Here is a 22,565-nt window from a genome sequence, read left to right as displayed (position 1 = left end):
TGGTGGCTCCAGGTGGTCCTGCGGCCAGGATGTCGTTAGGAGCTGTGCTCAGAGGTGGGGCTCGTGCTGGTGACGATTGTTTTGTTTCGGTGGATCCTGGAGGACCGTCTGGCCGATGGTCTGTCGGTTAGTTATATCAGAAAGTGATTACCCTTCTCTTCGGTTTGATTGTTTGCGCCGATGTTGGGAGGTTAGTCGCGTGACTGAGTTTAAACCGCTGCCGCAGTGCGTTCTCTGTGTGTGTGTGTGTAGTTCGTTGACACGTGGGAGACATGTTTCGGGCCGCACGTGCCAAACTGGAAAACGCTGTTCCGCGGATTATCGGGGCTACTGTCACCTGCCGCGAAGAATGGACTCTTCTCGAATCCGTTTCTGCTCTTGGTGCATCGGTTGCGTACCGTGGCGTGAATCGACCAGGGCGGAAACACTTTAGGGGATACACGTTTTTCGATCCATCTTGATCGTTCTATCTGTCACGTTTTAACGATCCACGTAGATCGATTAGACGCGAACGCGTTGTCTTTTCTGGTGAATGATCTATTCCACTTACTTGAATTTATTCTTATAAACCTTAACACGTGGTTTTACTATGGTCAATGTGAGAGATGGAGATTATAACGAGCCTAGACGACAGGAGCCATGTGCTAGGACTCTTTTCGTGAAACAAAGTAGGGTAACGTTTAATGAAAATTACGACTTTTGGACAAATATAGAATTTCAGACTCGTTCTTTTCCGTACTGTTTGTAAACAACAGATGTACCAATGACTCAACAGGAGTAAAATCTGAAAGTCAAAAAGTTTCGAATAAATTAATGCTCGTTTCCGAGACTGCATTTTTATACACGGAAATCTTGTTATCACCTATTTCTTGAAGCTTTGCAATTTCTCGAAAATGTCGAGTGTCGTCACAGCCAGTATCGTTTAAAAATTGTTTAAGATTTCGAAAGCCTGAAGAAAATCTTGAACGCTCGAAGTATCGAATCCCTTCATAATTTGCGGAGTCTCGAATATCCGGAGTCGTTTTGAAACCACTGTTCTTGAAATATCTCACGGTTAATGCACTTTCACCCCTTCGTTCACCGCTTCCGCCCACTCCATCCCCTTCTACTCTTCTTTCAGATCAATGAGTTTGTTATGATAACCCGAACGTTATAGTTGGCTACAATCACAATTTCGCTTGTTCTCGATTTTCGACACGAGTTTCGAAATTCGGCAAAATTGCAGACATTTGTTCGCTATTTTCGACTTCGCTGTTAATGTCAATATTTTAGGGTAATTTAAATTTACTGTAAAATTGAGTTGTCATCGTGCAGGTTAGTTTTGTTCGTTCGTTTCATCGTTGGACAACTGTATTCAATGCTATATTACTGGACCATATCGAATACGGTTTGAATGGTCGATGCACCTTCACTCGCTTTATGAATGAAGTTCCAACAGAGTATCCAATCCTCGATACAATAGCATGATGCACAGTAGCCTGTTCGGAATCAATAACAGCCTCGATTCGAACAATACTATTCATTATGGCTTAAATTGGCTAACAGAAACATTTAACAATGAAAATACTTGAAAAATCAACGATCGAGACATAATCTAATTATAAGGAATGAGTATTTCATCAAATGTAATATTGAATAAATATTCCTACAAAATTTGTTTAAATGTAGCAAAACTAGAATAGAGAACAAAGTACTTCAAACATTTGTCTCTATTTCGATTTTTTAAAGATCTTCGATCGTTTTTCGACACTGTTGAAATTCATTTAAATTTCGAGGTTTTAAAACATGCCAAACAGCCCTAAAATTCTAACAGATATTAAAAAAAGTTTTTTGATTGAATTTAGCTCGAATGAATTATTCGTGAACTGTCGAAAAGTGAGAATTGAATAATTAGTTCGTGTAGTTGAACGCGTGAACGAGTATCGCGGCGAGCTATCAAATGTTCAACGTCGAATCCAATTAAAACCGGCCCCTTCGTCGAATTAAAACTGTGCTGGCTTCCTCTTCCATTGGATATCTATTTACCGCTTGGTCGTGCACGACCCGTCAAACGAGTCAAGCAGAAACGCGGTTGGTTTCCATTGCGTTGCTCACTCGGAACCGATGATGTGTCTCTACCCAAGCTAAACATACTGTTTGCTCCGAACAAGAACCATGTTTGAGCAAACGTCGAACATTTCACAGAGTAACGTGGCTTTAATCAACTACGATTAAAATTTTCCTCTATAGTAAAGGGAAATATAAGTTTAAATTAATATTTCAAAAAGTGGAACAAAAAAAAAAATAAATAATTGGAGACGTAGTATACTGAAACAGTGAGAGAACAAAATCAACAAACTCGAAAGTTAAAACACTACTCGTATTAATCAATTTCTTTACCAGTAATGCATAAACAGAGCACCGCAATTTTATTTGAGAATATTATTCGTGGGCGGTCGCTTAAAAATATTTCAATATTAACGCTTTAGTCTCCTCATCCATTTAAAATTCTTGTCTGTAGCTTGAGAGTTTTATTTTAGATTTATCTTCCAAATTGAAATTTCAAAAGGAGAACAAATGATGAAATGGATTCCGTAGAACTACTTCGATTAATAAATTTCGTTGACGATCGTAAATGTGATATAGAAATAGTATTTAAAAATATTATTCATGAAACATTATTTAAAAATTATCCAGCATCGATGGAAAAACTGTATCTACTTATTTATAATTCTCTTCTATCTTTTCATTTTCCAGAAAGAACTTTTTGGTGGTGGAGAAACCGGTCAACCGGATGGGGTGAGCAGCCGGAAGATGTCGAACGGTTCGACCGGAAGTACCAAGCACAAATGGTTGAAAGCGTTCAAGAGTTTAAAGACGAGTTCACCGACGACACCACCTACGACCGACAAGTCAGTGTCAGCCCTAGAATTTTTTAAACTAAAAGTTTTATTCCGTTAATCGAACGTGTAATTTCGACGAATAGCTAGAGGTCGTGTCTTTTATTGTTCATAATAATACGGTGTTTAATCTACATAGGATTTGAAACATACTAACAGAAAATTATTTATTACTAGACTGCAAATTTGCAGTCTATTTATGAGTAATCAGAATTGTTGTTTTGTCAATGCTACTAACACAGAGGAAAGCAGGCTATGTACCATGCTGTTTCAACGGTCGTCGCCATGTCCAGGTAAAGTGTCTAGTTTTTCATTTATAGGATTAAGTTGTTAATTATAGGCTCTTCAAAGTGACATATTTTTGTTAAACCATCGCCTTCCTATTTCTTTATATTGTCATTTGCTTGAAACGCAAAGGTTTTAAAATATTGAGAAATTTATTTCAATCAGCCTAATCGTTAAAATAAATCTTTTCCAGAAAAAGTCTCGAATCCGAAGGTGGTCACACTTGGCGCGAGTATACCTACCGAAAAATTACCCCCTGCGATGCCTGCGGCCAGGTGCTACGCGGTCACAGTCGCCAAGGCGTCAGGTGTCGCGGCTGCAAGGCGAATGCACACACCGACTGCATCCACCTGGTGCAGCCAGCAATGTGCCCCAGCTTGGCGCCGAAGAAAAGCGGCGGCATTCCTCTTCTTCGTCGACAAAAGACCCAAACCGTCGACGATGCACCAGCCGCAGAGCACAGTAAGTACGAACCGGTGTGGGACGAGCTTTCGAAATGCGTGTTTGGTTTTCTTGCCTCTCGCCATTGCGCGAGATATTCTTATTTTTCTCTCTCACTCTCATTGTCGAGGATGATCGATGCTCTCGCGTTTGAAACTGATAGTTTAGCCTCGATAGAAGGTAAACTTCGTCTCTGGAATTGTAAATCTAAGGAATTTTTGTAGGAGACAATTTTCGTGATATTTTGCGGGCAAAGTACTTGACATAAACTTTTGAAAAGTAAACGATAAGAATATGAAACTAAACAAGGTCTACTTTTTGAATTTGAAGCAGATCGCGTGTAATCGACACGCTTTAAACGCGAAATTGGAGAGTGATTTTAATTTGCAAAACGGGACGAAATTTTGTACGGTTCGCCGATTGTAAACACGAAACGGGCTGGATCGGTATCGAGATATTTTTCAAACGGGCATCGAAGAGCACTCGGGGAGCTCGGTTTCGCAGCGAGGAGAGCATCGATCGATCCGTCAGCCAAACAAACGGAAACAAGCGTCTCTGGAGGATCAACTTTGCACGAAGTTTCTGCTCCTGATCTCTTTCACGTCGACGCACGGTCGGCTCCCCCAATCACGTCATCGATAATCGCTCGATAAGACACGAGAACAACCGGCCGGAGATCACAATGCATCACAGTCCATCGCAATTAACGAAACAATACACAAAGAAAAAAAAAAAAAAATAATGGGATCGTTCGCCCTGTCGTACATTCGGCTCTCTCTTCTCGCGTTCCTCGCTCGCCTGTTATGAGAAACGAAAAAGGCAGAGGCTGCAGAAAAGGGACGGATCTCTTCCCGTGACACACTCGACGGATTAGGTTGATGCATAATTGTGTACAATGCTATTGAGATTGTTGAATTCAACTCGAGACAAAAAGTGTCGGTTCTTCGAGCAACAAAATGTCTCAAAGAGTTGATCATGAAAAAAGAATACATCTTCCTTTCCTTGTCAAGCAGTCCAGCATATAAATTAATTCAGATAAATCTGTGTTAAGTTACCACAAACACTCGCAATGCAATTGTAAGGACTTCTTTCAGTTTCAAATATAAATTGAAAAGAAGAAAAAAGTCGATACTTAAACCGCTTAGACATTTTACCTTTCCTCTTCGCTTACGTAAACTCAAGGAACAATAAACAGACTTACAAGCAATTTACAATATTGTTCCTGACTTCTTCGCTCGCGTTGCTTCCTCGACGATGACATCTCGTTCCATTCGTTAACACGCCATTCAAACAAAACAAAGACGCAGAGAGTGAATTAAAGAAACGAATAATTGAAGACGATTGCTCAAAGGACCGACGCTTCGAGTAGAGACTATAAGGAACACCTGAGAAAGAGACAAAGAAAATGAAAGATAAAAAAAGTAAGGAACAACAGGTAATCACAATCTGTGATGTCTCCTGTGCGCTTTTGCATTGCTGTTTCTCTATAACGTGTGGGCAGACGTGGACGCCACATACCAGGTGCTGAGGCAGGCAAGGGAGATCCGTGGAAACTCGACAAACTCACCACCTACGCCTCCCACAGCAGATCATCCTCCCTCCGGTGCAGCACCTTCGTCAGCGAGGGCCTCCTCCCACCCCTGTTCCTCGTCCACCTCTGGTAAGGCACAGCACCGATTCCTCGCGATCTTGAAGCAGAATTCACGTCCTAATTTTATAAGAAATACCACTTTATTGGTATTTTTTTTCTAAGGGAAATATTTTTTGTATTTATTCGTTATTATTAATGAATGATTAGTTTTTGCTTGAAATTATCTTTGGAGGTCGTAGTCAGAAGCACCTTACTGTGTAATTGAAATTACTGATAAATGGGTATTTGCAGTAATTGTTTGTCTACCAATTGTATAGATTCTGAAGCTTGGTAAAGGCATTAATTTTAGTTGAAAAGTATATAAATTGTCATCTGTGAGATATTACATAATACGCAAGAGCCTCGATTACATAAATTTTATCCAAATTGTTGAAAATTTGAATACACGAAAATACCGGGTAATCTTATTTACTTAAACATCGAGAAATCTTACTTACTGAAATTATTGAATTGCTTAACATTAAAGGAATTTTGGCTTGATAAGACTGCTTTCATTTGATTAAACTACAAAAAGCAACTGGAAATTGAAGAAATCAGAAAATAGAAGTAGACTTCAGTCTGAATAAATAGTCTTCGTAAAAACTTTATGCTATACATAGATGCACTAACGAACAGGCTCCATCAATTAATAATATATCTGTTTAATTTACTCTGCTTCAAGATCCCACGTAACCCTCTTTCTTCTATTTCTTTTTAATCAGAGAAAGAATACTGGTCTTCTTCAGGGACATGACTCGTAAATTCACTTCTTTTTTATTATCGTCTGTCTGATCTTCTATCTGTCTACTTCTTCTCCTACTTCATCTTCATTCTTCCCCTTTACCTGCGCCATCATTGATTTTAATTCTCCCTCGATACCCGAGAATCGAGGTGACAGGATTTGCGGATCGTCGATCCACGATTCAGCAGTATCGCCATTCATCCGAATTTTTGATCGTGCGTTCGAAATTCAAAAGGAAACTTTTGCACTTTGGTCGCGAAGATGTTGAATCTCTTCAGAGCGTTTTTATCAATTGTCATTATATATAATTAGTTGCACTATTTAGAAAATTAGCATTTTTATAAATATATTTTTTAACTATAATTACATAAAAGCTATCGTTAACTGTAGAAGGAATTTTATTTTACCAAAATATTTATTAAATGCCCGTATTACACAAAGTTACGTTTACTTCGAAATAAGTTTGAAACATCAAGGTAAACGTTTTATGGACACTATTATGATTACGAATAGTGAAATTATTTTCTACTTTTTATCGAAAGAAATCGACCAATAGGTATGCCAGATGATAGCTTGTCGAGGGAAAACACCGAGTGTTGATATCTTTCGAGGCATCTGTATGAAAGCTCTTTCAAAGCATCCTCGAGAGTTCTTTCCAGAGGGCCTCGAGCACTCGAGGACACGCGATTAAAAATTGACAATTTCGAATTCGCCATCGTGAACTTTCCTCGACGAAGAGAGAAACGTTTTTTCCGCTTTTTTTCGCGAGACTCGCCTCGCGCAAGCTTTCTAGTCCCTTGCCTGTAGACCAGTGTTGGGTTGAATAACATATAGAACGCGAAAGGTGAGCCGTTTCAGCGGATTATTAAGCGAATATTTATACGAGCAGCTCTTTGAACATTTACACAGAAAGTGTTGAAAATATGGGATGAACATCATAAATTCCTTAACTAATATTAAATTCTTCATTCTTGTTACCAATATTAAATTTCCGAATGTACGGTTAGTTTGCCTGTGAGGTACAGAATTGCTTTTATGACTCACTGTAAGCAACAACTAAAACACAAGTTCGCCTAATCAAATCCAGCATCAAAGCCTAACACCTCATCGCAAAGTTCGATTCAACTCCGATCGATTCCAAAGCAAAGAGAAGCCAGCGAAACACAAATAAACCAAGCACAACGAATCATCAACGATCGCAAAAACGCGAAAGAAGCGTTTCAAGGATCACGCACGATGGGAATCATCATCATCAGTTCTGTAATGAGAGTGGAATCGCATCGACTAACAAAATCGGCCAAAAATAACACACCGAGATACCTCTAACCAGGGTTGCCACAATTTAAAAAGTATAAAATGTAATATTTAACCTTAATTGTATAGACTTCGTACTTATTTTAATTCACGGTGGAATACACACTAACGAAGAATCCTTGAAAATAGTTGAACAAATATGGACCACAATTTCTAAACAGACATTCTGAATTTGTATTTTCGATCGGATATCTGAATTCTCTCTAACTTTTGATGAATGAGTCAGTAAACAATTTGGAATAGGATATTTCACAAATGGAGCAGGACCCGAGACACAAACGTTTGGAATAGCCCTACCTAAGATAGTCCACGGTGGCAACCCTCTAAGTACTCCAAAAGTGTGGAAAGCTTGCGTTGAAAGCGAAAAAGTTGCGCTTCGAATTTAAAGCTCGTGGAAAAAGGAAACGACAACGGAATCACCGTGGAATTGTTAAAATTCCGTTGACCAGGAAGAGGCAGCGGCGGATCGATGTCTGGAACCAGGCCGTTTGGACAGCCGCTGGTGTTGATGACCCACGACTCACCCTCGACCTCGTCTCAGAGGTTGCCGCAACCTCTTTATCGCGGCGCCAACAGGAAACGATGACCCATCGAGTGGATCCGCGCGTCGTGACGCGTTCCCTGCTGGCACCGCTCGACACGAACGAGCGATATTCTTCACTGCCCCACGAACGACCGTGATTCAAAAATATTAACCCCTTCGCTACGAAACGCGCCATAAAATCGTGACCTGTCGCGAGACGCACCGCACGGTGGCATATTTTACGAGGGATATTCAAACATGAACCGGGATTTTTTTATACAGCTATAGTGATGATAGATAACAATACAAATATAGTGGGTTATTTTTCTATACATTTCTCCTCCATTGGATAGCAGTTGATAGAAAGCTTCGTGATCGCCGTATAAAAAAAGAAGACGCTGGCGCAGATACAGTGACGAACCCATGTTTCGTTATAGATCACGATACGTTCCAAAAGAGTCTCCCCGTCTTCTTCAAAGCGATTCACAAGTCCAACTTCTTTTATTTATAAGGGAATCAGAAGCCTTCCTATCGCAGGGAGAAAATGTGTTTCCCTCGAAGGAAACTGCGTAGAAAAATAAGGCTACGCATTTGTATTTTTATCTATTACAAGGGGTTAATCGTTTCAGTGACGACCTAAGAAGTTAAATACGAGCGAAAAATACTCTAAATCAATGTAGTTAGATTAGGTTTGAAACTAAAAATTTTGCGTAACAAACACGATTTCATTAAATGATTTAAGTGCCTAAGATATACATATATATCTTTTTCACGTAGAACAATTGAAATTATTACGAAATAGTAAATAATAAAACAAAAATTTGGAATTGCTGAATTATAAAGAAAAAGAATCACTCAATCAAACGGATGAAAACTATGTCAAATTCAATCCTTTTGATAGAAAAAATTCGGTTATGAAACATTCGTAGTGGTTCTTAAATTCAGCATGACCAAATTGAAAAAAAGCGAAATTCCTAAAGCGATAAAATTATTTACAGGACTTTTATTATATACATACAGGTTGTTTCAAAAAAGACTATGCCTAAAAGGTAAGGATACATTAGCACACTATGAAAGCTTAGAATAATCATGAAAATTGTCAGTTATCGTTAAAAGAGTTTTATTTGCTAAACATTTTTAATTGATAGATAAGTATCGGATCATACAGCACGTGCAATTTTCATCAGTAATTATTTTGAAATGTAATATAATTCGCAATTAAATTACATGAAATTCTCATGACAACGAAAAAATGTTCTATTTTACTGCATAGTTTCTTTTGAAACGAAGTTGTTAACGGTTTATCAAATTTGGGATTGTTTGTCGACCTTCGAGAGCAGAAATCTTTTAAAAAACCAACGAAAAAAATGAATTTACTTAACGTGTAGGTTTATGAATTTATAATTTGTAGAAAAAAACACATTGAAATTGGTAAAATAACAACAAATCTATCACTTGCTTAAAACTCGCTGAAAAGATTTACTTTCGTCGTGAAAGTAATCAGCATTGTAAATCGGTTACCACATAAGTTGCAAACCCAATAATTATTATAAAAAAAAATCTCAAGTTTGAAACTTAAGAAAATAAATAGCAAAATGAAGTAAAGAAATAAAAATCTTAGTTCATCTTCAACAAATTGTATTCCAACTGTTAAATTTGTAACATTTACTTCCATTCGAATCTTTCACCTTTTCCACCAAAACAAAGAAAAATTTTACAGAAATCTTTTGAAACGCGTTTCAAATGTTTCAATTTCTTCAAGGAATTCTTCGAACTTGTCAATCGTTAGGACTACCTCAATTTTTGATAACGTTTATCTTAGCACAAAGAAAAGTTTACTAAAAATTCGACGAAATATGACAGGTAAAATTGCACGAAAGAAAGGGGAAGAAAAAAAATGAAGGAAAATACGAAACGGGCGGTGTTTATGACACGAATCCACAGATCAAAAGTGAACGACACGCGACCAAAATAAAGACGAAAAAAAAATGAAAACACAACGAATATCTCATGTAAATATTGTAAATAATAAAAGTTGTGTCTTCCGCAGAACCCCTACTCTCACTTCTTCGCGCGAGTCGTGTCCCACTTTTCTCTCTGTACTTTTTGTTTAATAATTTTTTTTTTTTTTGCGAATTCTCTTTTTCTCTGTGAATTCTACTATTGGTCGAACTTGTCGTCTAAAAAGAACCGTTTCTGTGTGCATTTATGGTGTAACTGTATCTATGGAGTCCTTGTTTCGTTGTATCTGTTCTTTCAGCCTCGACGTTGACACCAAAACACGTGTTGCGATATTCAATTTAATAAAAAAAATCAAAGTACTAACAACTTTACAAGGTTTATGAATAATAATTAATGTATTGCGCAGATTGCAATTTTCTTGTATGCAAATTGACACGTCTGCTACGTTGATCAAAGATGGTTTTTTGGAGTTTAACATTTTTTATAACAAAAGAAGTGTGTATTTTAATTTTTCGCACAATTACTTGCTTTGCGTGAGCACTATAAAAAGAACCTAGCTTCTGACAAACATTTTGTGGACAAATTTTCGCACATAAATAGTACACTTTGTGCTAATTGATATTTCCTTTTTTTTTTTATATATAATTTTCACCCATCAATTTGATATTATCACAAAGTACACGTGTATAATATTAAATTGACATTATTATAAATAACGTCGCCGTAATTAGCCGCTATTTTGCAACTAAATTCGCGCAAGTATGAACGCTAAGTACACAACAACAACCAGCTTGATGAACAAACTGTTGCTAACTAATTGGCTTGCCTAAATGGCGTCAACGTCGAGTAGCGAAACAATTTCAAAGGCTAACTTGTTATGATCGATAATTATGGAACATGAAGCGCCGCATAGCCCGCAACGTAGACGGGAAAGGCTTAACTTGAGGATGAAGAGCCTTAGTCTGGACTCTCCGGAAGGCACGGCTCATGGCCGACACCGTCCTCGAGACTATTGTCCCGGTGGCCAAAGAGAATCCACACCACCCAGACACTCCGACAGTGGGAGCATTAACAGACTGTGTAAGTAGAACGTGAAAGTATTAATTAATCGTACAAACGCAAATTAACGTGAACTGGAATTCAAGCATTCTCTTCATGCCTGATGCGATGAATAACAAAATTATAGTATTAGGAAGATAGTATAAATGAGTGAGAAAATTTTCAGTTTATAAGGGTTCGAAGTCGTGTAATTTGTCTATGACACTTAATTTGTACTTTACAGTTTCATTATATCGAAGGATCTCTCCTCGAATGTTGTTACAGCGCCATGCAGCCCAGGCCAGGGTCACGGTGTTCACAAGCACATAAGAGGAGCCATCAGAATGTCCAGTATGGAGCTACCAGACGAGAATGAGAAGTCTTATTCTTCGGCCAGCACTTCTCCTTGCCCATCGCCGCATACGAACAATCAAAATCACATGAATCCACCGGGAAAACGTGTCCTACCACCCAACAATCTCTACGTTGCTCTGTACAATTTCAACGCGCGTCATCGGGACGAGCTAGACTTGAAGTAATCACTGAACGGAGTTCTATCCATAGAATCTGACTTGAATTCGAATAGTTCAACGCCTGGCATGCTCAACCCTTGGAAGCCTGATATTCTTAATGAAATTTTTTTAAATATCGATGTATTTATTATTCGAGCAATTTTGAGTCTATTTTCTTAACTTTTGTTCGAAAGAACGTCTTGCTGTTCAACCCTGGCTTCTTTTTTAACTCGTAGCGTTGCGATCTTATTTCAGGGCGGGTTATAAAGTGACAGTGATCGACAAATCGGAGAAGGATTGGTGGAAAGGCAAGTGTCTAGGCGGACGAGTGGGTTACTTCCCTAGCGCGTACGTTATGCGAGTGGAGTCTGGACAGAAGACTCTTCAAGTCACTCGTAATCTTCAGCTGCCCGATCAGATTGCCCTACTACGTGATCAGGTACGTTAAGTTCGCCATGTTTAATTGGCTATGAAACAACTTCACTTTACGAAGCTATCGTTTAGTTTATTGGACATGTCATTTCTCGCTAGTTGCTTTAACGTGTATTCTTCAGCAGTGTTCAAGTTGAATAAGTACCGGAAAACTATACACAGCAGCCACAGAAGACCAATGTTCAAACGATATGTTTCTCGACAGATCGTGATTCAGGTTGGCGAAGAAGTAGGCGGTGTCGCGATGGTACGGTGCGCCGCCGACGTCAGATCGACAGACCACACCGGTAAAGAGGGAGAGGTTCTGTACAAGGAGATCCTCTGCCCGCTAAAGTATCTCCAGGAGGTGTGACAACAGTCTCGCCACAAAGGCCACACGGGGGACCGGCACAATCGCGCGTATCTTCGAGAGCGATTCTCCGCTTCAGCCCGTCGAAACGTGGCCGAGAAGTATTACGACTGCCTGCAGTGCGCGGAGCAATGTCGTCACGTGACGAACATCGTCACCAGCACCAACAACAATAACAATAACAACAACAACAACAGTAATAGCAGTAACAACAACGTCAAGCTCGAAAAGTGCGCGAAAAGCAACATCCTGATCCCAAGCAACGGTACGAACAACTGTCGACTGACCAGTCCCCTTAGTTCCACGATGATCAAGGAGGATCCTAAAGCTTTAGCTTTAGCTTGCCTGGACGATTTCAAAACGTTGACGAACTCGAAGAGCACCAAGCTGTCCGGATCGCTGAAGATCCAGCCGCTGTTCTTGACCCCGGCGAAGAAGAGATCCTCGTTGGCGCGTCCGGTTCGCGTTCACGACTCGTTCACTCAGCCGAAGAAACTGTTACCCGCGAACTACGCGTTCCAGACGTTGCAGAAACGAGAGACGAACGAGTCCACGTACGAGGACGACGAACACGAGGAGACTAGCTGGCCTATTCGACTCAGGTTCGAGCAGATGCTCGAGCTGACTCTGCCGCAGACCAAGAAGAGGAGGAAAAAGAAGACTTCGATGAGGCTGATGAAGCAACAGCAGCAGACCAGACACGTCTGCAAGGACACGGAGAGGCTGCTCCGCGTACTCAGCGTTAACAATGTGGACCAAGATAATAGGTACAACGTCACACGGTGTTCTGTCATGTAGAAGACTATATAAACGATCGTGGGAGGAACTGACAGAGACTGGTGTTCGATTAACGTAAGGCTAAACAATTGCGCGACAAAGGCTACCGAATCGTACGAATGTTATTTGGGATTTAGGGATCTCTAATCGGCTGGACTAGGATTGCACGGTCTGCTTGTGAGAGTCTTTAGATGTCCCGGACATGTTGGAATATTATCACTTTACTTCGACAAGGTCTACGAATAACATTCAGAACGATTCGAGGCGACAATTTAACTCGTTTAACCGAATCAGTTGGAAGCTCGCAAGTGGGAATACTCGTGTCAGGTGGGAATTCAATGTCAGGTCTACGGAAACACGGATTGGTTTCAATCCCGTTCATTTCTTCGACGAAAAACGGGACTGTGTCGCGACAGGGTACAGCACTTTAAATACGAGGAGAATAGTACGTTCTAGCGGGTGACATTTCTGAACAAAAGCTAGACCTATTCAAAGATTTTGATAACATTAGAAGGACTTAATACTAGAGATTTAAGAATGTTTCATACGGAGACAAAACATTTGACACGTCGAAGAGGATAGATGTTTGACCGAACGACTTCGAGTCAAGAATTTCGAGGGAGTTTGGAATAGCAAATTGGCAAGTTTGAGATAACCTATTCGAAAGAACTTGAAATGTGCCGGTTTTGTGAAATATTATGGATGGATCGAGAAAGCTTCTTGAAATCCGTACAAACATGAATTTTGGTGAAATTGGAGGAAATGGGTTTCGTTGCAATGATTTCTTGATAATAAAGAAAAATTGAGACGTTCGGATTTTCGTGAACTTCGAAGAGCCGTTTCGAAGATCTGCAGATATTTTTGACGATATCTCATTGCAACGAATGTCATTCGCGCGCACGAAAAATTGAAGTGGAGTCGGTAACTGAATCGAAACACGTCGACATTATTTTCATTCTGTTCTACAAAATGTAACGGATGCTCCCTAAAGTTTTACAAGGAATTCGATGGATATAAAGTTATGTGATAAATATTAGCATATTTGTGATGTTTTTCAAATAAATACAATTTGCTGTAATATTACAAATATACATATGTATCTGTTGATGATAATTTCATTGATAGAAGAGGAAACTATTCAACGTAACTTGGCTTTATTTTTTAACCTGGTTCTATTTCTTCTTTTCCAATAGTAGCCTCATTTCTTCTTGTTTCTACTTCTTTCTCTTCCCCTTCTGTTACTTGCACCATTATTCTTATTTTTTACAAGTACTTTTCTTCATATTTCCAGTATAAATTATCTTTACCCCTATTTCTTCTTGAAGATCCAAATACGAAGAGCAAATACGTGATACAGAGCTATAACGATCAAGTACAAGACGAAATTATTACATAAGTCCATCGGAAGAGACGCAAGATGTCTGGACGCGCATTCGTTTCATGATCCTCGCGTCTCGAATATTCGTATCTACTATATATTTCTCCGTGTATCTCGTTAGGAGTAAGACTCGACGAAACTGTACGCTTTGTGGAACAGAATGCACGAAGAGCTCTGGTACTAAAGTTTTCTTCAAGCACGAATTCGAGGTTCTTCCACAAGTGGCCATTCGAAATCGAATTAAACGTTCCATTTCGAATGGCTGATTTCCGGTTGGAAGCTGCACCATGCGCATGTCCTGTCATGAGTAGCGATGAAATCCCATAAAGTGACCATTATACATTAAATTTGGCTTTATTTCGTGAGTACGTGTTGAACTTGATCCCATCGCTTCTCGTGAGACACGCGTACCGCTAACAGTAAGAAAGTTTACTATCGCTTGTTGAGTTTGATAAAATACATTCTACGAAAAGCAAGATGAATATTTATATCGTTTTTAAGATAGACAGTTAAAGATCGTGGTTTGAGAAACAATGGAGATAAACGAGCGACAGATAATGGAGTGGCAAAACGTTGTTGAAACGACTCGAACTAATTGGAGTATTTATTATGGGATATTTATTTAACGCAATGCAGTTTGAGTCATGATCTTGGAACAAATTTGAAAAGCGTTGAGTTGTTGCCGTTGATTAATTTTGTGTTGTATAACTTTTCATAATTATCTAATTGTAAGAGAAGATGTTACATTTATTGAAGACATTGGAAATCTGACTTTTTGTAAATTTTATCACCCACTTTCTAAGCAATGAATATAATCTCGGTAATTATTAAACTTTGGTTAAATTTAAGAAACAAATCGTCCATTAAGAAACGACAAATTGAAACATAACAAGCGCCCGATTTACCAATGACGATCAATAACGAAAATCATTTGATACGTACAGTTCGGATATCATTCGCGATCGTTGCAGAAATTCGAATAATTCGCGAAATGTGAGAAGCGTAGAACCAATTAGAGTTTCCTTTCATTAGATGGTCACTGAATCTTTCAAATTCCATACCACTTCGTCGCGATAACTTTATTGTTGACGAGGACATTTTTTTTATTCGGTTCGTCATTGGATACGCTTGAATTCTTATACAAGAATTTCAGAAATAAAATTAATTTCTTCAAAGATTCGATTTTTAAACGTAAATTCTGATTAAAAATTTTAAATTACAATCTTATTTTAAAAAAATGTTGAAACGCCATATTTGATAGCACTATCGTACAATAATTTGGATCCTTTTTTTTTTTGAGAATCGATGGACTGACAAACATCAATGATTTCATCATTGAACCGAATGAAAAAAAAATCTAACCAAAAATTCTAACATCTACACGCTTGCATTTTACAGACTAATTCCGTCCCCAAAGGGTGAACTTTCAACTATCGAGATTCGTATGATCCACAGTTCGATTTCCAATTACGCGAACACTGAAAATACTTTGCGTTGTTTGAAATAATAATCAAAATGTTCGTTCTAATGCGACAAACTTCTATTGTGAATTTTGGATCCTTTTGTTGTATGAGACGAGTCGAAATTTGTAAAAGGTATGCAATGTGAAAACTATATTTATGTATGTTTCAGAAGAAATTATACCGATAAATGTTATCGACGATCGAAAGTCGACTCGCTGCGAGCGCCGGGAAACGTTAATTATTTTACTAAAATTCGAGTCACTCGAATCGTGTATGACGTAATTAAAGAACTATTTAACTATCGTAACAGAGTTAATTCCAGCTTTTCTGAACGTTGTTATTCTCGTTGCTTGCAGCAATTCCACTTTCAACCGTCGTTGTATTTAATAATACGATATTTTATCTGAAAGTTGACCAATTGCGCGATATGCATTTACTTGATACGCATTTACTGGAGCGTTTTCGAAGATGCGCGACACGTTTTGCATCGTCCAAATGCATCGTTGAACATGAGAAATATATGAACGTTGAAGATTTTCATTCCAGTATCCTCGAATAAGAAACATAAAAATGGAAGGGACAAATATATACCTAAATGTCAACGTATCGGCATTATACGCTGTAGTGAGGGGGGGGGGGGGGCCAGCTTTGGAGGTACTTTCGATGTTGAGAGCAGCCTAAGCCAATTTCCCAGCTAGACACTCCCCTAATCGCCATTGCATAGCTAATCGGTGTAGCAATAGTATACTTCTCAGCCAGCTACTACAAAAAAAATTATTTGTGTTTCACTATTTCGATTAATACAATACGAAAAACAAAATAAATTTGTCTATTCTTATAATCTTTATTATTACTATAACAGTAATTTACTTAAATTATTGTTTACTGCATACTCTATTATGTTATTGTTATATCACTGAACTCGTAATATATTACTCAACCATTTCTTTAAACAAATGATTTATGTTTCGCTAGATTTACTAATATCTTTTACGATAGGGAATAAAACGATACAATTAACATAATCTTAAAAGTAACTTCACCGTTGCTACCAAACGTGTAATTTACTTGTGTTACGTTTATGTTAGTGTTCCATCGCTATAGTAGTACTGTACACCTTTTTCTTTCAATTACTCACAGTTCGCTGTATCCATACAGTAAATAAAGGATACAATTGCCATTCGAAATTAATACATGGCAAATAAATAAAGTATTTCTAAATAGTCATTAATTATTATTTCGTCATATTCTCCACCAGATTAACGTAACAATGTCGAATCCAGATTGGAAGACGTGCCAAGAAATGGTAGTGGTACGAATACAAAGCTGCTCGCCGATAATTTTCAGACAGAAAGAGAAGAGAGGGGTCCACTGAAACACTTCCTACAATTGTTAGAGTGTCGCGAATCAGTTGAAAACAGCGGCCAGCAAGAGGTTTCTCTGTAAGGGACACGTGTTTACAGAGAATTAGGAAAGCGGCAAGTCCAACTCTAGATTTATCAGTGGCACACACGTTGCATTTCCAAGTCGAACGATTTTTAAGCACCTGGAAGCACTCGAGAGAACGTTCCACGTAGAAGAAAGTCACGTCAGAGATCTCCGCGTACTTATTTTTTCACTGTCCGACTCCAGACGTCCCGCGACTACGATAATAGACGCCAGATATGCTTTCAACGACGTAATCTTGTCGAGAGTGTCCTGTTCCTGCTTAGAATCTTTCGAAATGCTCCTCGATCGGATCAAACTCGTTCGCGAAACTCAATGTAATCGCGCATTTTCATTTTGTTGCCATTGTACTAGTCTATGTACGTGAAATATGTTTGTGTATATATGACGACATTTTGCGAAACCTTAGAGTTGTGCAAAGTTGATTGTGTTAATCCCTTTCGAATCAGTGAGAGATCATCGACACTTGATTTCCCATTTCCTGTGTCTTTTTTCACAATTATATTGCATTTCCTAGTTGGTACAATTTTCCCGAAAATGTTGTTGCTTGAAATTCACTTGTTTCGAACCTCATTAATAGCCCTAGACTTTGTTAGTCCTGAAGTCTAAATCACGTGGTGATTTCTTTGATAAGAAATTAAATTAGAAAATCGACGTTACGATAGACTCTGTAACCTCACGTTTCAATATTGTTCGAGTTAACGTTTGGTGATGTATGTTTGTACAAAAGTGTATAAAAGATATGATTTTTACTGTCAATGTTTTGCAACTTTGACCGGCAAGTAAAACAGTGGTTTCTCAGGCTTGCGAGCGAGTTTGTGTCGACGTTATCGAAGATCGAGTACACAGTAGATTAGCGTTAATCAGGGATAACTATTGCGTTTACTGTACGTTGTAATGCTACACGTATTATATTTCATTATATTGTATGCCGTAATGTAACGAGTGCCCAACCCCTGTTGAAGTGTATATCGAATTATTAACTGTACTATAGTGTGTAAGCTATTTCAACTACCATGCCCAGTATTTCCTAAGTATTATGATTATGCAGCAGGTTGTGTTCGTGTTGTTACGACTGTTTCTGGTCTGCTGTTTTGCTAAAACTATGTACAACGCGACCATATTCGTTGCTTTTTGTGTGTTAAACCGATGCAGCACGTGACACTATCACAATATACTTATTGGTTTTCGTTGATGGAAATATACTTGGACTTATTTAGCTACCAGAGTTAAAACTCTCCAACGACCCAAAGTTTCTAATCGTGTGACTGCGTTTCAAATCAGACTCATCATCTGTCATCTTTAATAAATCAATAGGAGTAATCGATGCACAAAACTGACTTTCCAATCGAGTAAATGTATCTTAAGTGCCTATTGTTCTTCCTAACAAGAGTCTTGTTTTTTATTACCAATTGTCTTCTCTGCTTCTAGTTCGCAACCCATTACAAGTATATTTCTAATCTACAACATCGGACCTTAATTTACGATAGTTCGATCGTGCGAATTGCCCCAGTGAAACAGCAGTCCTGAAAGATCCAACCAAGGAGATAAATGTTAACAACACATTACCTTCACTGAACCAACGTGCACAAATGTTTGGTAATTCGTTGAATCGTTGTGAATTGAATTAAAGCAAAAGAAAAATGACTTTGTTCGATGCAATGCTTTCGAGTAACGAAAGCGGAAGACCGAATTGATCGTACAAGAGATTTTCGAAAAGTTTTGTGTCTATGTGTGCGAGTGGCTGCGGATTAGCTGTGTCTCGTGTGCCATAACTCCTAACGTTTGATATATTTACCGAGTTTAGTCTATTTACAAGAAAACCTTTCGTACACACCCGAGCAAATGTGTTTAACCGAATTCATAGACTGCACGAAATATATTATCTATACATAAAGTGATGTTCATGAGTTACTTCTCTGGAAATACCATGTCGATGTGCTCCCAAGGTTTAGCTTCGGAGGGAAATACCTGCAGGAGAAAACGTTAAAAAGTATGATGTTTATTTTACATACATCACTCTGGATACATCGTTTCCTCGATCATGCAACAAAATAACACAAGCTCGACCTGCTTTGGACGTAGTGCACACGACGAACCAAAGATACATAAGAAATACAAAAATACGAAGTAATTGCACCAACCATTCTCGATCAGATTTGTTTCCAAATAATATTCTACGACGTTTCTACTAGGAACAAAGCCAAAAGCTCATCGAATTTGGAGTATATCGTCCAGGAATAGCAAAAACAGTCACGATAGGTTTCGAAACGACACGCTTCACTCTCTTATCACTCTCTACAACTTGTACTTGGCACCCCTGATGATGGGATATTTGTCTCCGGTGCAAATGCCCCGGAAGTCGTCCAAAGACAAGTCGTAAATGGCCACGCCACCGAGGCCCTTTGCTTTCACGTAGGCTGCCTTGTTTCCAGCCGTGTCAGGGTCCTCGTATCCAACCCAGATTCCATCAGCACCAGTGTTTCCGTCGTATGGTTGAAAAGCGTAGCTGCCATACTTCTTCGAAGGATCACCAACGCGTCTCAAACGGCCAACGGCGCTTTCCGTCAATCTGGAGCACACCTCGGCGTAGGAAAGGAGACCCGGCATGTTAGTGTGCGGCCCTTCGGCACCTGGACCGTCGGTGACGATGGGTGGCACGCCTGATATTTGACTGTCAGACGTCAACTTCCAGGTACGAGCGAACGTCGGGATTCCAACGACGATTTTCGAGGGTGGTGTGCCGTTCTCCAGCCAATACCTTGAAGAAGAATTAATACTTTTCGGATATTTTTGGTTTGTCTTGTTGGGATATCAAGGAACGTCCACAAAACCGACACAAATTTTAGATACGACGCTTAGAAGATATTCTAGTCTAGAACAGTATACGAATTTATTTTTTTTTTTTTTTTTTTTTTTCTTTTGAATGACTGAAACGACCAAAATATGAGGGATATCATATTTGTCAAACTTCTCACCTGGCTTGTCTGTCAACATTGTCGTCGGGAACACGCCCATAGCTCTCGTAAATCGGTGACGGGTAATCAGCTTCCTGTGGATTGCGTTCTGGAGTCTTTTGATCGAATGCAAACAAGTGCACAGCGTCGATATTGGGTGCCAATAGCCTGGCGTCGTAGTAAACTGCACGAAACGATAAAAATGTTATCGGTTACGTGCACGTATAAACTCACGGGATTTAATGGACCAGCGATCGAGACGGTCACGTTATCGTTCACAATTTCTTAATAAACAAAGTACAGAGCACGGTCGTTTCGACCCATTCAAAATTGTAGAGATTTCACAGAAACCATTTACACTTTTTTATCCGAATTCATTTTTGTCAACCCGATAGCGAAAAACGATTAGAAATAAATTAGCAAATCCAAAAGTACTAACTGCTGCTGTTCACGTGGGGCAAGACGGTGAGCGTCAGAGCCTTCATTTTCTGTCTGAGTTGGGCCTTCAGATCGCGGACCATGATGGTGAAACCGTCACGGTGCTCCATTTCCTTGTCGTCTTTGAATTTCCCATAGCCGAAAGTCTTCTTGACGCCGTGCCAGATGGAGCCGAGGGTGCTGCGTTGCTTCTTTACTTTCACTTGTGGGAACTGCCAGGCGAGATCGATACCGTCGAATCCATAATCTTGCAAAAGACGGTTCACCGAGTTGATGAACTTTGATCTCGCTTCTGACGTCTCGGTCTGTGGAAGAATCGAGCGGTTGGATCAAAACGTAATAGAATGCACGAAAAGATATCGATAGATCAATCAAAGTTGAAGTTGAGAGAAAGGATTTAATTATTTAGGAAAGGCAGTTCAAGACTATCCTTACAATTAGTTGAATTGCAGAACCATTTACATGCAGTATAACAATGAGTTGAGAAAATGTTACATCAAGAAATCATCGTCTTCGTCAGGCGATACTTACAGCTACGAGGTACTTGTGCGTATCCTCCTCTGGATCAGCGTTGCCACCGATGCCAAGATAGATTTTTAACTCTGGAAAGTCTCTCTTCAGTTGCGTGGCGAGCCTGTAGTAAGCGTATCCAGCCCCAGTGTCGAGATTCGGATGCAACGGAACGACCTCGAACGTCTCAGCGTTGATACCTGCGTATCCATAGATCAGATGCGTGCAGAGAGCCAGTGCCGGGCGGACGTCGTCTATCTGGAACTTTCCAGGTCCTGAAACGTAACAAAGAATTCGACTAATAATTTATTTTAATCAAAATGGTACTCATTTTCGATGGTAACGATCGAATGAGCAAGATTAGCGAATGCTCCATTGCCTGCTCATCTAAAAACTGTTTCTAAGTATGTGTTCAATGTCGTAAGGATATCGAAATTGTCAGACAGAAGAGAAATTTTACCTTCTCGTTCGAAGGCCGTGCTATTCCAATAGCAGACAACCTTGTTGTGCTCGTGCAGTTCAGCACCGAGCACCGACTGTGCACAGAGTGCCGCAAAAGCGGCAATGATTAACACTTTCATTCTTGCAGACTGATGCTGAAAAACAATACAGAGAATATTTATAACACCGCGAGATATTTTTACGAAACTGTAATAAAAGATTCACTGTTGCTATGGTAGTAAAACGAAATGGAAGAATAATTGTAAATGTTCTTAACCGATTACAACGAATGAACGAATGATCTAGAGCTTTTTGGCTATCCTCGAACAATCCTTTTGTAAGTGTAACTCGTAAGACAATACCCTATGGGGTACCACGAACTGCAATTTAAATATTCACGACTGCTCAACGTCCGAACGAAACGAAGAAATGGTCATCTTACCTTTTCGAAAGCAAGAAGCAGACTGTCTGGAACAATTTCTTCGCCAGGGACTTTGATACCTTGGCCCGATCTCAGCCGAGGTAGTGGGGCTCGTCGACCTTACGTCAGCGATCTTCTAGAAACAGTTTCTCCATCTGGTCGCGAATATACATACGTATCTTGTTGACATGATAACTCGAGAAATCAGGGCCAGGGGTCCCAAATGTTTCTGGGAATTCTGATTGAAAAATTGGTCACGGAATAGTCGTCTCATGATTGATATCTCTTGTCCGACAAGTAAACAATTTTTCATGCATCAGCAGGGTCCATCGAGTTAATTTTCTCTCGATATTATGTTCACGATCTTATTGTGTTTCCCTGTGTCAATTATTTGTTGTATACATATAGACAACGCCTCTTATAGAGAGGAGAGAAATATTTTTGAAATTTTCTTAAATTGCAAGAATCATTAAATACAACGAACGAAGAATTACCTGTAGAACCGATTACATAAACAAATTTTAAAATGTCCTCCAATGGAAAATGTTCGCAAAAATTCCACGTCAATGCATCGATGAGATGTATACTCATCAAATCTTTTTCAACTTTGTTGGCCATTTGCAGCTA

At 39.2% G+C, this 22,565-nt stretch overlaps 3 protein-coding genes across 6 annotated transcripts in view; 2 read left to right on the top strand and 1 right to left on the bottom strand.

Annotated features, from left to right (window-relative positions):
• Positions 1 to 12,266, top strand: part of LOC128890750 (uncharacterized) — a 56,741-nt gene extending 44,475 nt beyond the window's left edge. The window contains exons 7-14 of one of the 3 annotated variants that reach the window (XM_054149553.1): positions 2,737 to 2,891; positions 3,122 to 3,172; positions 3,358 to 3,626; positions 5,107 to 5,265; positions 10,680 to 10,856; positions 11,100 to 11,349; positions 11,582 to 11,765; positions 11,964 to 12,266. In XM_054149553.1, the coding sequence (XP_054005528.1) occupies positions 2,737 to 2,891; positions 3,122 to 3,172; positions 3,358 to 3,626; positions 5,107 to 5,265; positions 10,680 to 10,856; positions 11,100 to 11,349; positions 11,582 to 11,765; positions 11,964 to 12,110 (1,392 nt within the window). In that variant the 3' untranslated portion in view covers positions 12,111 to 12,266. The remainder of the gene's footprint in view (positions 1 to 2,736; positions 2,892 to 3,121; positions 3,173 to 3,357; positions 3,627 to 5,106; positions 5,266 to 10,679; positions 10,857 to 11,099; positions 11,350 to 11,581; positions 11,766 to 11,963) is intronic. The other 2 variants (XM_054149554.1, XM_054149555.1) reach the window with 2 other exon arrangements.
• Positions 12,123 to 16,037, top strand: LOC128890596 (putative uncharacterized protein DDB_G0291608; the record flags this gene model as incomplete). Its single annotated transcript, XM_054149248.1, has 1 exon — positions 12,123 to 16,037. A coding segment is annotated over one exon (783 nt), but the record flags the coding sequence as incomplete, so codon positions are not given.
• A 3,119-nt stretch (positions 16,038 to 19,156) lies between these two features.
• On the bottom strand, positions 19,157 to 22,005 carry LOC128890908 (chitinase-like protein EN03). 2 transcript variants are annotated; one of them, XM_054149910.1, is made up of 6 exons: positions 21,960 to 22,005; positions 21,537 to 21,672; positions 21,098 to 21,351; positions 20,568 to 20,871; positions 20,150 to 20,312; positions 19,157 to 19,950 (listed from the first exon to the last, which is right to left on the bottom strand). In XM_054149910.1, the coding sequence occupies exons 2-6, from the start codon at positions 21,655 to 21,657 to the stop codon at positions 19,470 to 19,472; spliced, it is 1,323 nt and encodes a 440-aa protein (XP_054005885.1). In that variant the 5' UTR covers positions 21,658 to 21,672; positions 21,960 to 22,005; the 3' UTR covers positions 19,157 to 19,469. The 2 variants fall into 2 exon arrangements, with proteins under 2 accessions (XP_054005885.1, XP_054005886.1); XM_054149911.1 differs by having other exon boundaries at positions 19,157 to 19,932; positions 21,960 to 22,002.
• Positions 22,006 to 22,565: the final 560 nt, after the last annotated feature.

This window comes from Hylaeus anthracinus, unplaced genomic scaffold (assembly GCF_026225885.1).
Source record: "Hylaeus anthracinus isolate JK02 unplaced genomic scaffold, UHH_iyHylAnth1.0_haploid 12001, whole genome shotgun sequence".
Lineage (NCBI taxonomy): Eukaryota > Metazoa > Arthropoda > Insecta > Hymenoptera > Colletidae > Hylaeus > Hylaeus anthracinus.
The sequence above is the reverse complement of the archived record's forward strand: the minus strand, read 5'-3'. Positions and strand labels throughout refer to the sequence as shown.